The 16,062-nt window shown below is 41.3% G+C and overlaps 1 protein-coding gene across 2 annotated transcripts in view; it reads left to right on the forward strand.

The window, feature by feature from the left end:
* The window catches only part of LOC126396381 (protein strawberry notch homolog 2-like), a 76,107-nt gene that overhangs the window by 10,994 nt on the left and 49,051 nt on the right, over positions 1 to 16,062 (forward strand). For both annotated transcript variants that reach the window (XM_050054395.1, XM_050054396.1), the window contains exons 2-3: positions 7,103 to 7,329; positions 8,439 to 8,524. In XM_050054395.1, coding sequence (XP_049910352.1) covers positions 7,222 to 7,329; positions 8,439 to 8,524 — 194 coding nt within the window. In that variant the 5' untranslated portion in view covers positions 7,103 to 7,221. The remainder of the gene's footprint in view (positions 1 to 7,102; positions 7,330 to 8,438; positions 8,525 to 16,062) is intronic.

Consider the following 16,062-nt stretch of genomic DNA (forward strand, 5'->3'; position numbering starts at 1 on the left):
TCTCCTCCCACTAAATTTGAATATCTTTATGAATTATAATTTAACTTTATGGATTGTATTGATGCTGAATTGACAACTGGTGGCACGGTGGTGCAGCGGTTAGCATTGTCCCCTCACAGCAAGAGGGTTCGTGGTTCATATCTGCGGTGGGGGGTTCGAACCGTGGGTGGGGGAGCTCTTCTGTGTGCACTTTGTATGTTTTCCCCTTGTGAGCTGTTCTCCTGCTTCCTCCCACAGTTCAAAGACATGCAGATAAGGTTAATTTGTGACTTTAAATTGCCCACAGGTGGAGTGTGAGCATGTCTGTGTGTCAGCCCTGTGATAGGCTGGCGACCTGTCCAGGGTGTACCCTGTCGCCCAGTGTCAGCTGGTATGGGCTTCAGTCCCCTTGCAACCCCCTGCAGGACAAGTGGTTACAGATAATGAATGAATGAAATTGACAACTGTCGACATATGACTTTTATCTTGTGTTTTTAGATTATGTGTTTTTGCGACACGTAGGGAATTGTTAATATATCACATTTCTTGAAGGGAGTTTGGCATTTTTTCCCCACCAGGAGCAGGATGGGAATCTCAAAAGGAATCTAGTTGTGGTCTGGCAAATAGTGACCCTGCAAGATTCCCAGTCTTTGCAAAATCTTAAAAACTTACATTGTCTTAAGATGTAAGAGGTAGCCGTTTCAAAGTCTTCTAGTGTATGGTAGGCAATAGACTTATCATAGACTCATTCACAACAGCAGCAGCTGTGTCTGCACCGGACTTGTCCGGCCAGCACTGCTCTGCACTTGACTGAGCTCACAGACACCAAAATATACCCACACATGTCAGTGATAAATATATTGACTCGATGAGGTTTCAATCATTTTGGCGTGCCTTAAGTGTAAACCGTCATGCAGCCAATGTAGACTGCTGCTTTTGCTGAAATGAAAGTGAGGAATGTGGCTAAAATGAATCCACTGCTGACACCCACTGTGCCACATGGAGCTGATTTTGAGAATGTGGTTAATGAAGATGAAGCTGTGTGTTGAAGGATTTTCTTAGAACCTTAAGAAGGATTTAGTACAGGGCCCAAGGAAAAGCAATAAGACAAGTGTGATGAGGCCACAGTTATTAACAGGATAGAGGGGTGCGGTTATTTTTCTGTGATACCTCACACAGTTATTCTTTCTCCAGCAAGGAAGTTAACTAATGGTGGTGACACAAAAGAAAGCAGGATAATATCTATGCCTTTGTCGTAACCTCAGCAAAAATTCAGTGTTTTCTCTCCCTATGATACATTTACTTTAAGCACCACACTTGCAACCGCATGTAAAGAGACACATACATGCGTACACGTGTTTTAAAGCCACAGCATGCATGTGTTTTGGGTAGGTAAATTAAGGTAATTCTTGTACACAACAACATGAACAGCCTTATTTCATCGTACGTGCACACCCACAGATCATTTTGTTGTATGCGGGAGTATATATCAACACTCCACATGTGAGAGTACATTGGTGTGAGTGAGGTGGCACACGCGCCAGGCAGGGTGGTTGTTCTCCTCGTGAGCGTTAATTCGTGATTTAGCAGCTTAGGGAAGTCACACTTCCCCGGATGATCCCCATGTGCTCTGGCCACCACTGATACTCACTGAAGGCCATCAGCATCCAACCAGGCAGTCCCTCCTACCACTGACTGTATTTTACCTCTCACATAACATACTTGCAAGCACATGTTGGATGCTGTAACGGACAACATACATAGTAAACACATATTGTGTTTTTGAAATGACGTGCATGGTGTCTTAACCTCTGTCTGGCTGACAGACATGCACAGTGACTCACACAGCCAAAGGGAACCGACTGGCCTAGAATGTGGCCACATCACTGGAAGTACTGTTTCTAATGTCACCAAATCTCCATGTTTGCAATCCCTCTGCATAGATAAGTCAGTCAGTGTATTTGCTCAGTGCATAGTGAATGGGCTTATTTCAGTTTTTAAAGATTTTTACAATTGCTGCACATGAAATGGCCTAATCTTCCTGCAGTGAGCTTTTCCACCAGGCCACCCACTGAGAGAGGGATGGAGGGAGACACACATGGGAGGGGGTTGTACAAAAACCAGCAGTAACCTTTGAAGTAATTAGCAGATTTAACAGATTACGCTGCAAAAGAGTCTCTCTCTCTCTCTCTCTCTCTCTCTCTCTCTCTCTCTCTCTCTCTCTCTCTCTCTCTCTCTGTACTGCTTTACAACAAAGGTTTTGTGTGTTATTCTAAAATAGCCATATCCTCCTCAGCAGACTTCAGGCTATAACTCTAGATATTGACAAAAAAAGACGGACACATTTTTAAATAACCAGGCAGGATTATAATGATGACTTGTGTGCGCTGCGTTTTGATGAATGAACTCCTTGTGTCTCTTGTGCTGCAGTGGGCATGCTTCTTTATCTTTCTCCCATTTCTCTAACCCTCTTCTCCCTACTGATAGCTTTGTTCATCACCTCCCTCTTCCTCTCCACAGTGGTTAGGAGTAGTAGAGGGTTTTGCTGTTTTCCGGTAATGAGAGGCCTTACAAGAAGGAGATATGTAGGACCACTCTTCCAGTGATCAGTATTGATTATCCCCAGAGGTTTGCTGGAGGGGTGGGGGTTCGGTCACAGGGGACGGTAGAAGACAGGCATTTTTCTGTTGCTAAGAGACAGTAACTGGCATGGTACTGGTGAGTGATGTGGCCATGGGTGATAGAATGACAGCAGCCGTCTCCTCAGGCTGATCAGGAGAACTAGCGCGTTTTTAGCAGTCACACTTGAAGGAAGAATATATACTATTATTATTATTACGACTACGACTACGACTGCGATGACTACTACCACTGTGTTACTTGGCAACCATATATTCTGGCTTTCACGTGCGCAAGTGTTGTCACAATATTGGAATTTTTAACTTCACTACAGCAACTTGAAAGATATTGATATTCGATACCACTGAAAAAAATGCCATTGATTACATTTTAAATTTGATTAATGGTCTAGTGTGTAGGATTTAGAAGCATCTAGCTGAGATGTTGCAAAACTGAAATTTCTCCTGTGTGCCTGCCTAGTGTGTAAGAATACTAAGGTGGCAGATGCAGAAATGCAAATGGCCTTAAGAGTGCTTACCTGCGATGCTTAAATAAGTAAAACATGATTCGTCCATGAATCTGTCCTGACTTTGGTTAAAAGGTGTCTTGAATGGGTCTTAAAAGACATTTAAGTTAACTGCCTTATACCTTTTTACCAATAGATGCCCTTAAATCCTACACACTGGACCTATAAGAAATAAATATGACAAGGCTATAACATCACAATGACAGCTTTCTTTTCTTTGTTAGTGGCAAGGAACAGCACCGGTGTATTGACACTGAGGAAATAATGAAGTATTGAAACTTTTCAAATATTCAGAATTGAAATGTATCAGTATATCGGTGTCATACACTGTTATATTGCAGAAATGGTCTTAACTTTACTGTGTGTGTATTCAGACTGCAGCTACAGAATAATCTCTGCATGTAATCATTCAGAGACTTCAGACTAAAACAATTGTTTCACACACATCACTGCTGAACCACAGAATTCAATAGAACAACAAAGAATTAGGTGACATTCAGTAAAGTAACATCACGAAGGTTTCAGTTCTGTATCTCACTCTCCCACTTACATTCACACTTTCTCTTTGGTCGCCCTCTTTTCTTCCTCTCTATGTAGATATTTAGTCCATTGTATAGATGTTGAACAGTGTTCCACCCCACATTGACCCGTTCAGATTGAGTGCAAACGTGCGTTTGACCTGCGTGTGTCCTGCATGATCGACTGAAAGTAGCACAGGAATATATCAAGACCTTTGACCCAGATAAGCTGGCAAGATGCTCAAGAACCTTTGCTGCATCCAAGCTTTCAGCCTCCTTGGGGTGTTGCATTGAGTACAATTCTGCAACACCAAAGGGGCCTCACAAGGCCCTCCCCGGCTACCCTGAGCTGACTTGCTTTCCTGTCCTTGTGTTCATCTGAACCTTGAGGACTGGAAGCTTTCCATACATATTCAGAAGATATCTAATATCCTTTTGCTGAAGACCTCCTGCCTAGAAAGTTGGTTGCCAGTTTGTTCCTTGCGTTGGGCTTCCACACATTTGCTTCACCCTTATCCACACGGTATCGCACTGGCAGCTTGGGGGTAAAATGGCCTCCCTTTTGTGTGTATTGGCTAGCTAGTGGTGAATATGTTGGGCAAGGTCTCTCTCTCCTTCTCTCACATGCACACATTCGGACACACAAAGGTCCTCTTATTTAGACCCTCATGAACTCTATTAGGATTTGTTACCTCGGCTTTGTCCCCAGTGACCACATCTGGCCCATGTTGCAGATTGGGGGCACACTGGAGGAACGGAGAGGGAAAGAAAGGTAACGGTCTGATTAGTTTGGGAAAAGGGAGTGTTACTGACGCTACACAGACGTGCATTGTGGAGTGCTGAGAGACTGGATTGTGGGATATTTGTCAGGTTGTCAGCCTGGAAGGAACGCAAAATTTAGTTCGTTTATGTATCATTATCACTATCCATCTGTCCATCGATCTAACTATCTGTATAGCATAGATAGTGTGCTAAAGCTAAGTTCATACACATTATTTTATATTTGTCCTGTCATAGTCCGCAGTGTTAGGCAGCAGAATCTGCCAGCTTTATACTCAGAGTGATTTGGTTTCTCAATTATAGCAGAGCACGGCTGATTTATTCAGACAGATTAAAGAGTGACATCTGCAATGTAAATGTAAGATGTTTTTATTTAAGTTTTAAAATGCGCGTGTCTTAGGTTTTAATTTCTAAAATGTGTGTGTGTGCATGGGCATGCTCGTGTGTGAGGGAAAGCATGTTAGTGTTGCAGGAAGCCCTCAGCCTGTGTCCAGGCAGTCTGGTCCAGCTAGTCTAACCTGTCATTATATTTGACACGAACAGCTTGACCTGTAAAACACACACACACACACACACACACACACACACACACACACACACACAGACATCTGTGTGTGAAACAAACTGTCTTTTGCTGCCTTATTACACTTTATGACTGTGAAGATGAATAATGGCGTGCAGCCTCAGTGTATCAACACTTTGTCTAGGTTTTTGATATTCTTAAAAACACAAAATAAAACAATCTGCATCAATAAGGAAGAAGTCGTACCAGTCATAATATTGACTGGATATTATATCTATGCAGTGTGTTGATAATCAGTTGCTATACTTATAATAGGCCTGCCCCTGTGCACTCCAGCCTGTTCACTCTGTTGTGGACCTCCTGCTGGGATTTTAATTGGTCCTCTGATGATTGCTGATGATTGCTGAACCTTCAGTCATGTCAGATGACAACCAGCTAATGAGGCCTGCCAATCAATAAATATAAGCTCACACTGCATTATGTATAAGACAAGGCAACTAGGATAAGTCTTGAGAAGGAAGACCAATCTGCTGAATATTATAAAAGTTATTGATTTAACACTTTAAACCATTATTTTTGTTTTATTTCAGTCTTTATTTTCAGTTTGAACTCTTCAGGAGTGTATTTGTCTGAATCAATTTCTTCTTGTGAAATTAACTACATCTGTTAATATTTTTTATGGCGGACCTATTCCACTTTTTAAGACCTCTTTTTATGTTTCTGTTTGCTCTGTGATTACTGTTCATTAAATTTAAAGTGTTATCCAACATTTAAAGTCAGCTTATAATAAGCAGTTTACGTAAGTGTACTGTTCTATCACTCTATTTTCAAGGAGGGTTTCAGCTCTCTTCACTTTGTGTTTTTAAATAAGGTCATTGCAGCAGGTGTGGGCATCACCGGAGGCCTTAATTGATACATGCTGTCCACACCGATTTAATATTGACCATGCAATACTGCAAGGCATTGTAGGTGGAAAAGTTTTGATCAGGATGTGCTCTTAAAGAAGTGAGATTAGCCTCACATTGGTATTTATCTGACTTTCAGTTAAATAACAGTCACTGAAGTCCAGCGTATCAATGAGTTTTTCCACACTCTTTCACAAATCTAAAATTTTGATGTGGTATTGATTAGGGCTGAACGATATATCGTTATCGTATCTATACCGAGATATGAACATGCAAGATATTAATATCCCAAAAGGCAATGATATTGACGATATAATTTCCCCGTGAGTTTCCCCAGCTTGACCTGCATGTACAGCTCAGCCAATCACAAATATCCTTTTTACGCTTGCCCTAAATGTACAGCTAAGGCCAGCCAATCACAAACCTCATTTCCTGCTTGCCTTGGATCGACAGCAAAGCCAGCCAATCACAAACATCCCCTTGAGCGAGGGAGATGTGCTGCTGCTAGCAACTTGCTAGTACACACAACACATTTGCGACTAAAAATAGTTTTGTTCGAGCAAAATAAATCATTCAGCACGCTGTGTGAGTACAGATTTCAACCAGCTGCAGAAACGAAAGGCGAAACCTACCGATTGTGGGCTGAACGGGGGTCACAGACGGGAATACGGCGGAGCGCTATGGCCGCCGCAAGATAACGTGTTTTACCGGCGTATACCTGAACAGCTGAGCCGTGGCGGCACACAGGTACCGTGGGTCCCAATTTTGGTACCGTGACAACACTACCGAGTACTGTATGAACAGTGCCTTGCAATAAAAGACACGGCAGGGACATCTGGGGCCTCCTGTGTCAAGCCCAAGCAAGGTCGGATTGCCGATGCATTCAGTAGCATAATGCCATACCAATCGACGTTCAGCAGGTACAAAGACATTACAAACGCTATAACGTACCATATTGCTACACATGATTCCCGTGTATTCAGTCACTAAAGAGGGCTTCCAGAAAATGGTTGTTTTTTTTTTTGGTTTTTTTAATAAAGAATGCTTAGTTTTCATTGAACCCATAGTCATATCGTATCGTATCGGTATCGAGATATCTGGCATAAATATCGAGATATGAAATTTTCTCCATATCGTTCAGCCCTATTGATCACTGTGTTTGTTGGAACAAATTCCCTGCATCCCTTCTAATGTCTCTTTCCTCTTCTCTCTCCCTCTGCTACTTCCCCCCCGTATCTCCTGTCTTCCTCAGGTCATGGAAAGCATTTGCCCCTGTTAGAAGTGCTATCTCAGACACAGCCAGCAGTTGGGTGGCGGTCGGAGGGTACATAGCCTAAGTCAGCTGGTGGTCATGTGTGAAGCTGTGGTCTGATGCCCACCCTCCCCTCAGCGCTGGCCATGGACGGGGAGAACTACCTGCATCCAGAAGGCCCTCAGCTGGACAGCAGCTTGTTCTCTGTGGCCCCCTCTAACATGGAGGTATGTTCAAGGGATTTTTTTGTATTTATTTAGATGCCATATGTATTTTTGATTAATTTACACTGTAGTCATGGACATGACTACAATGCTACTACTCCCTTTTATGTTTCACTTTTACAGAAGTCAGAAAATTGGGGCATTTTACTATAGCCTAACATTCTTTTTAGGATATATGAAGCATTGAAGCAATGAAAATATAAGTGCTAGAGATAGCTTAAGCAATCCCACAAGATTGTACTTTAATATATTAATTGCATGTGTCTAAGTACAGCACAATGCGTTCTTACACTGCGGTATTTAATGACATAATGACCAAGTTAAACTGGGATCATCATATTAGCTGTTTTCTTTATACTTGCCCTGTTATGTCATATCCAGCATCGTGGGTGAGACAGACACTTCAGCTGACACAATACCTCAGATATTTACTGTCTGTTGAGATCTGAGCACTGGTGTATGGGACTTCTACAGAACAGTCTCTAAATGTGTGAGAAAGGAAGTGATCCTACTTGTGGTATTAATTGCCAGGCGCAGCTGCTTGTGGAATATTTGCAGTTCTCGTGTAGATGAGACCAAATATCAAGGGGCTGTGTCACCCAAATTTTCTCACTTATCTTCTCGATGTCTACATTGTTTGGTTTTATCTCCTGCCCTCTAAAATTCCTACTGTCCTTTTAGTGTTTTTGGTTAATGGAAGTTTTGTTTTTTGGTGCTCACTGTATTAAGAAATGACGTGTGGATAAAGTGTCAGTTTGAAGTGGAAGATATCTCTTTTAAGACCACTAATAAATTCCATTCACTCACTCTGTAATGGGATAGCGACAGAAACTCCGGAGAAATTCTCAAAACCTCGCCTCATAAAACTTAAACTGTTTACCTATCCAGATACCATTAGGGATAAGTAGTCAAAGTATTCTCTAGAACTGAACTGTAAACATAACAAATAAAGCTCAGCACATCATTTTTGCTGTTAATTTTGCCAAAATATTAATCACAGGAGGGATAGACACATAGAACCTGCTGTTTTTGACAAAGAAAGCTTCATTGCACTTGTCCAGTGTTTGATTTCCGTGCTGTTTTTTGTAACATTTCATTTTGTTCTGTTTCAGAGTTCAATATATGCCTCTGGTTCCTGGGGATCCTACTCTCAGCAGGCTGGATACAGCATACACTGCCCTATGCAATCTGGAAACCAGTAAGTTAATACACATTCACAAACAAGTTTGACAGTACCTTGCCTTATCATGAGCTGAGAACGACAGTACATCAGCTGAGAACTTTTCGCTCTGCGCACCAGTTCATACATGGTGGCTGAGAATGTTCCATAACAAATACCAGCAGGCCGTGGCCTTTAGATTGAGGGCTGCAAACTGTTGAAATTCGGCAACAACTACCCACAGGAGTTTCACACATGAGCTAACAAAACATCCCATAAACCTTGGGACTCTCAAGTATTACACATTTACAGTTACTGTGGTGTGTTTGTTGAGGGCGTCTTATAAATATTTTGCCAATGTTGTGCATATTTGATTCATGCATTACTGCATGTGACCAAGACAGCCACATCCACATGGCAAACTAACACACTTCCCCTTTATTTATAGACCTTCTGATTAGGGCACACAGACTGAGTTATGTTATGAGTTATGAGTCATGTTGATATTGTACAAGACAGATACCATAAATTCAGATTTGTGTATTCTGTAAAAGTATTTTACCAAAGGAGTTTTTGGACCGCAGGAAGAGTAGCTGATGTATCTAAACAACATCTAAACAAATGGGGATCCTAATGAATATGAAGATATAAAAGTCACTAGGTATATATTCATATTGCGAAATTTTCAAATAGAAGTATCTAGAGTTGGGTACTGAACACAGTTGTTTTAAGGTTACTGACCAAATTACACTTGTACTACCGAGGACAGATTCCTGTTGAATCTATCGGTGCCAAAGTTCAGTATCTGAGAGCGCATCTGGGTGAGAATGCTGGGCTTAGACAAGAGGTGGAAGTGCTGTGAAGCATCCCAAAGCCTGGAAGCCAGCCATGGAGCTCCAAGGCCTTCAAATAAGCCACTGGGTTCAACTTAAGACAGGAGGAGAAAGTCCCCTGAAAATGCAGAGCCAAAATGCTGATCTGCCGCAATAGTTTTGGGGTCCAATTTATGTTATTATTTTAGCCGAGTATCAGGGTATAAATTTAGCTCAATTCACTGGTTAAATTCTGGTAAAATGGCTGGTAGATTTGCTTCACTCACCAGCCAAAACTACAATGATGATCTATTAAACTGGAATGTGATCGATGTTGCTTCACTCTTAATTGAGTAACTTAAAGGCTACATTTGTGCCCTCTAATTAATGTGATGCTGTGCAATAAAAACTGTGGCTGCACCATCATTCTGCACCCTAAAGGTAAAAGTTTTACCCTTTCTATAAAGGTTGAACGTGTTTGAACAGGGACTAAAGTGTTTCAGACACTTCCATTGATTGATTATAAATTATTAGATATTATTTGGTCCTGTCATTGCATTCATGACACCTCAAGCGACCTAACACATCAGGCCAATACATGGCTTTTAGCCTTACACTCCACGACTGGCCCACGTCACCACTGGGGATGGCCTTAATCAGACCTCCTTCATTTCCTGTAGTGTGTGGTCTGGTGTCACCGTGACTTGAACATCTTGCAACCCTGCTCCGTTTTAATGACCTCACCACTTAATGAGAGATGTTTGTGTCTTTCCTCCTGCGTAAGGTGTGTGTATGTGTGCATGGGAGAATGTGTAATTCAAAGGCTGTGCAACATGTTGTGTACACTGGCTGTGTAGCGTAAGCAACACGTCAACAGAGCAGAAGCAGCTGCAGTCTTTGTCTGTGTCTGCATTGCATCCGCCGAGCCACAGCACTGCTGTGCACTCAAATGATCACAGCTCAATACACTATCGATGTAGATGACAGATGCAGCTGAGCCACTTGTCTGAATTGGTCAACATGCATTTTCTTACATGGCCTCTGTTAAGTGGGGCTTTGGCTTGGCTTTTGTGAATAGGTGTTTCAGTTAAGGATGGAAATGTGTTTTGATATAGTTGACATTTAAACAACATGTCAGCGACTCCAAGACCAGAGAAAAGGCACGACACAGAGAGCAGAAGTATGAAAGGAAAAGAGAGAAACTATGGTGGCGACCTCTAGCTCACCTGGTAGAGTGTGAGCCCCATATAGGCTGAGGCAGCAGTGCAGGTTCGACTCTGACCTGCCGTCTTTTATTGAGTGGCTTCCCTCTCTCTCTGTCCCACATTTCTTGTCTATCTTAAGCTGTACTATCAGTGTCTTAAAAACTGCTAACATCAGCATGGTATTGTTTTTACCAGTTCAAACATAAAGAATGTGTGGATTAAATGTGAGAGTGGCGTGGGCTTTTTTTTAATTTTATTTTTTTTATCTACATACAGTATCTGTAGTATCTGTTTTGTGATTCAGTGGATAAGGACTTATTTTAGAGACAAGATTTCACGCTATGTGAGTCAAAACTTTTTAAATGACTTGGATTTAGTCATCACCAAACCTGCGACACACAAACCCAACTCAGGAAGTGTTTGCTCAAGTAGTGGTGTTTTGTATTGTTATTGCTGTGTGCGCAGCGTTTCTTTAAAAGTTCAAGCAGCGGATGACGTGAGTGCACGGTCTGTGGTTTTCAGGTTCACTCAGAGCAGAATTTTCTGACATCAAGCTGGTTTTACGAAACCCTTATGTCACTCTCTGTCATACAATTTACGAATATCATGATCAGAATCAAAATGTGTCTGATTAGAATGAGACCAGTGTGATTAAATATCATCTTGTGACCTCACTGTTTTCTTGTAAAGGCTCTCCTCTTGAAAGTCCTGTGGTTTGAAAAGGTATTCATACAGTTACTCTTTTCTTCCATGATCTCAAGGCTGATGCTTAGTACGATTGACTTGCACTATACAGTCATGATGTAATTGATTGAACTTTACAGCCTGTAGCTGTCTACTCACATTGCCATTGAGAACAGGCAGAGGACTTAATAGATCACATTGCACCAGTGAGGAAAAAATGTGAATGGGTCAGTGCTCTGTTTGTGCTGATTGATGCACTGACTGATGTGCTCACTCACCTCTGCACAGCTGAAACCATTCTTATGTGTAGAGATAAAAATGTCTGGAACAGGAACTATTATAGGTCACAACACTGGAGTATACAGAGCTTAGACATCACAACAGCAACGTAATTCAGTCTAATACACTAGCCCTCTAAAAGGTAGTGTTTTTATAAGAACTGATGTTCTGTGTTTACTGAGACTGTGTCAAAGAAGTGTTGGTTCTTTTCCATGGGTATGACTTGGTGTGTTGCTGTTCTCTGTTAAATGATAGGGCAGTTTCTCCAACTTCAGTTGAGACCTCACATGAGTCACTTGACATTCATGTTCCAATTGCTAATTCCATATGGTGACTAAGAAAACGGGGTGACAGGCTAGAAAAGCTTTAGAAGTCCTGACATTTTGGTGCTGGCACACGGCATGGAATGCTGCTCTGCACAGGCGAACTGGCATTTTGCTGCCACAGTGGGAGGAGAGACACAGGAGAGGGCGTGCGATTGTCAATCAAGCAGCGCACTGCAATCTTGGTGCCAAGGATAACTGTGCCTTCATTGGTCGCCTGCCTGCCTGCCTGTTCAAAACACATCCACATCCCAGCCCACCTGTGTTCTATAATACTGTGTCTTTGTATTTGGTGATGGCACACACACATATAAACCTCTGTATTCATGTTTGGCTTGTCTTTTCTTTGTACGCTCTTCAACCAGCTCAACGCAGGCTGCAGTTTTATTCTGATTATTAAAGGTATGCTATGCAGGAATTGATGGTTACTGTTTGTAAACATAGGTTGTACAGAATAATGGCTGTAGCGCCATGTCGTCACCCATTGGTTTGTGGACACCTGTTTTGAAGTTTGAGTTTAGGGCTTCGGCCGTCTCCATCTTGGGTTTTTTTTTTTTGTTTTTTTTTTTTTGAAGCCAAAAGTGACCATATTGGACTAGAGGGCGAAGCTGTGGGGGAGCGTGTCATAGAGTGTGTCTCACATTGCATACTTCTGTTCTAAACACTTGATATTTTTAGTGCACAAGTGCGGTAAGTGCAGTCGCACTGCATAGTACGGGAAAATGCTGTGTACTACTGGCGCTCTCGAACAGTCCAAAAGTTGAGTGTGGAGTGATGGACACTTCTCACCCTCATAGCTTCCGCTAAGACACAACAGCTGACATGGTGGCTGGGGACAACAAGGACCCTGAGCTAGCTACAGTGAACACCGCCACATTATACAAATGTTAGTTATAAATGTTTTTTGCACTAAGTACTAATACTGTTGGCGAATAGAAGCTGTCAGGAATGTTTGTTGGGTCTGTAATGATTTTGTACCGCAAACAATAATGCTAGCTTGCTAGCTAATGTTAGTATTCGCTAGCTAGCTAACTTGCTCCTAGCAACAGCGGCACACTTTAATCAGCATTGACGTTGTGGTCTAAGTTTAGTTTACGTTTGGGCAGAGATAGCGGTCAAATGTTGGTGAAAAATGCTCCATCGTCCGTATGCAATTCACTGTTAAAAAAGAATACGAAGAAAAAGTGGCAGTGCCCTGTTGAAATTAGTGCACCAAGCAAGAGCCCATTGAAGTGTACTAACCTAAGTATGCAATTTGAGGCACATTGATAGACTCCAGCGACGCCTCGCAGACAGCCTCTTACTCAGGTGGCCTCACCCCCTCCGGAGCAAGCCTTAAGTGGCCATTTAAGGAACTGCAGTTTCAGGCACATCCTCGTTGGCTTTATTTTCCAGCCTTGAAGGTTGCGGCTTGTTTGTTAACAATATTGCCAGCCAGAGTGAAAGCAAACCCCAGATTCACTCTCGTTCGCTGTAGTTGTGTCATGTGCATGGAGTTTTTGTAGCTAACTCTTTGATGCGTGCTGCTTTCAGTCTGGCACCTGGTTGCTACATCTTACTTAAATCCTGACCTCACCTGTGCACTGCAACCACAAATGTCCCAAACACAGTAAAAATAAATAAAATAAAATAAATAAACTACAGAGAGATTAGAGAGGGAATATGTTTGTAAGGGTCTCCACCAGTGGTTCCCAACTGGTGGGTCATGGTCCAAAAGTTGATCACAGGTCCAGTCTGAACGCACCACAAGTGACACAAACATGTCAAGTTTGTATAAAACACACTTTATTTTTAAATACAGTGAATTTCCGGCACAGAGTTTTTATTTTGAAGTGCCATTTTCTGCTGTAGAGTGAGGGAATAACAGACAGCTACTTAACAGAGACAACGACTAATGACTAAGGAGAAATCTGGACCCATGGCAGGACCAGTTGGGAACCACTGGTTTATACATTTTTTATTTAGGAAAAACCCTTCATAGTAAACCTTAAATGTCAGCGAGACAAAAAGGTTTATGAGTGATTGTGCCCATCATCTGTTATCTGTTACCCACAACAGCTATAGTATCTCCTGCTGATGGCCTTTCCTTTACCCCCTGACTCTCTTTCCAACCATCTGAAAGCAGCAGATATCTTTCCACTGTCAAGCCACGGTCACACCCAGCACATCCGCCGGTTACATTTTAGTGGAACCAGCACCAGAAGAACCACAGAAACTTCCGTGCATGTGTGAACATCAAACTTAGCGGTTATGATTAATTACCTTGATTATTTTCCACTGTAATATAAATCATCAGTCGCGCGTAGGAGATTGAGGCAGTGACACAGTTATGAAAAACTGTAGATCAATTAAAATTTCTCTCCATTAATAACTCCCTCAGGACTGTTTGCTCTTACTGATCCTTGTCCTGGTGTCTCCTGGTGTGGATGTTAACGTCCTCAAACACCTTCAGAGCTGAAAGCCAGAAACTTACTCTCATATTCACAATGGAAAATATGTCACTGTCTACGTCTTACAGACCACATTGTACATGCAAAACCAAATTACGGTGTAATGCAGTACAAAGCTCTGCAGTCTTTGTTAAAACTACCTAAAATATTTTGGGTTTTCCTGTTGTTTTCTTATTCAGTTTTTCAGTTCAGGGAAAAAAACGCCCGCTGTTTTGAATCATTTCAGCAAACAACAGTTAACAGTTTGTGGTAGTATGGTGAAGTCTCCCACACAGCCGAGTCTGAGTGTTTGTTTACAGCAGAAGAATAAGAAACAGACCACAAATCTGCTTCTATTTTTATGTCTTGTTTATTTCTGATTGTCTATGACCAACTCTTAAGTTATGAATCATGAAGGCTCGTGTGTGCAGTATTTAAGCTTAATGTGACTCTTTGAAATAGGACTATATTATATTGGTTGACAATTAACATATTTCCTTACTATAGACTACATGTCAAAGAGATTTACAGAAAAAAGAGCTTCTGTCTTTTACCGTTCTCTTTTTGATGCATTGAGAATGTGATTCAAGCTGAACTTTTCGATATCCTTACTCCAAAATTTAGCCTGACCTGCTGGCTGCCTCCTCTCCATTATTTACCAGTAATACTGCCTGTGGTCATACTGAAGTGTTTCCCAGCGCTGTGAGTCAAAGTTCACTTATTGCACTCTGCTGATAGCATGAGATTTCATGATTGTGTTGGCTTGAGGAAGAGAACTTCCTAGGAATCTTAGCAGTTGGTTATTGTAGTGTGTTGGTGTGTACTGTGTGGTGTCAGTGCATCCAGTTAAGCCTTTGAGGAACATGTTTTTCTATTGAAGTAACATGAAACTGTTGACTCTCAGTCTGATGTGATTATATTTCATCACAGGGAATTTCATAGAACATTTGTCTTGTAATACATTTTAATTTGTATTTGCATAGTCCTGCTGCTTACTTGAACACAACAACAATAGCTATTAGTTTATATATTTATATTATATAAAAATGCAATGAGTTGCTCCTTTCTAAAGGAAGAAACGTTTCTTAGAAGCTGGAGTTTAACTTACAGTTCAAGGTTGTTCAAACTGCATTCAAATATAAATCTAAACTGAAAATCTACCCTGAAACACACATAAAATAACCTGAAATGCAGTGGAACATGCTGTGTAGTGCAGAAATGGGACAATATTCACTTTGTCTTAACCCACAAAAAATCCCTTACAAGTTCTTTAGCCATTAGTCCCTTCATCAATACATAAAGGCTGTGTCTTTTGGTGGAGTTTTTAAAGGGTATATCTGTTTTTGTCTTAACAGGACTTAAAGTAAATCTGTGTCCTGTTCAAGTCCTGCATGTATGCATTATCTCTGCTGATATAAGTTGTAAAAAATAATTTTGTTATTGTCATATTGGGCTTTATGTTTTTGTGTTATTGCAAGTCCTGCTACAGTTGAGGTATTAGTGTGTTGAAAGGATGTTATTTAGTTGCTAGGTGAGTGTGTTTAAAGATCAAGCTCCCGATAAACTGCGACATGAAGCTTTATGACTGACCCACAATATAATGTTTGAAACACAGTAGTTCCAACACTAGAAGTCCCCTTATTATAAAGTTTCCAACAAACAAGATATCTCAGCAAATACTAGTGTGAAAGTACTAAGTGTGAAAAAATACTATCTTTGTAAATTGACATTGTTACATGTCTGGTATGTTTTTAGTCTCAAATATGAGATTGCGAAACAATAGCAAGGTTCAAAAGATAATGTGTACATAGCCTCAGGCTGCGTAGTATGGGAAGGCTTCATGTA

This window comes from Epinephelus moara, chromosome 10 (assembly GCF_006386435.1).
Source record: "Epinephelus moara isolate mb chromosome 10, YSFRI_EMoa_1.0, whole genome shotgun sequence".
Lineage (NCBI taxonomy): Eukaryota > Metazoa > Chordata > Actinopteri > Perciformes > Serranidae > Epinephelus > Epinephelus moara.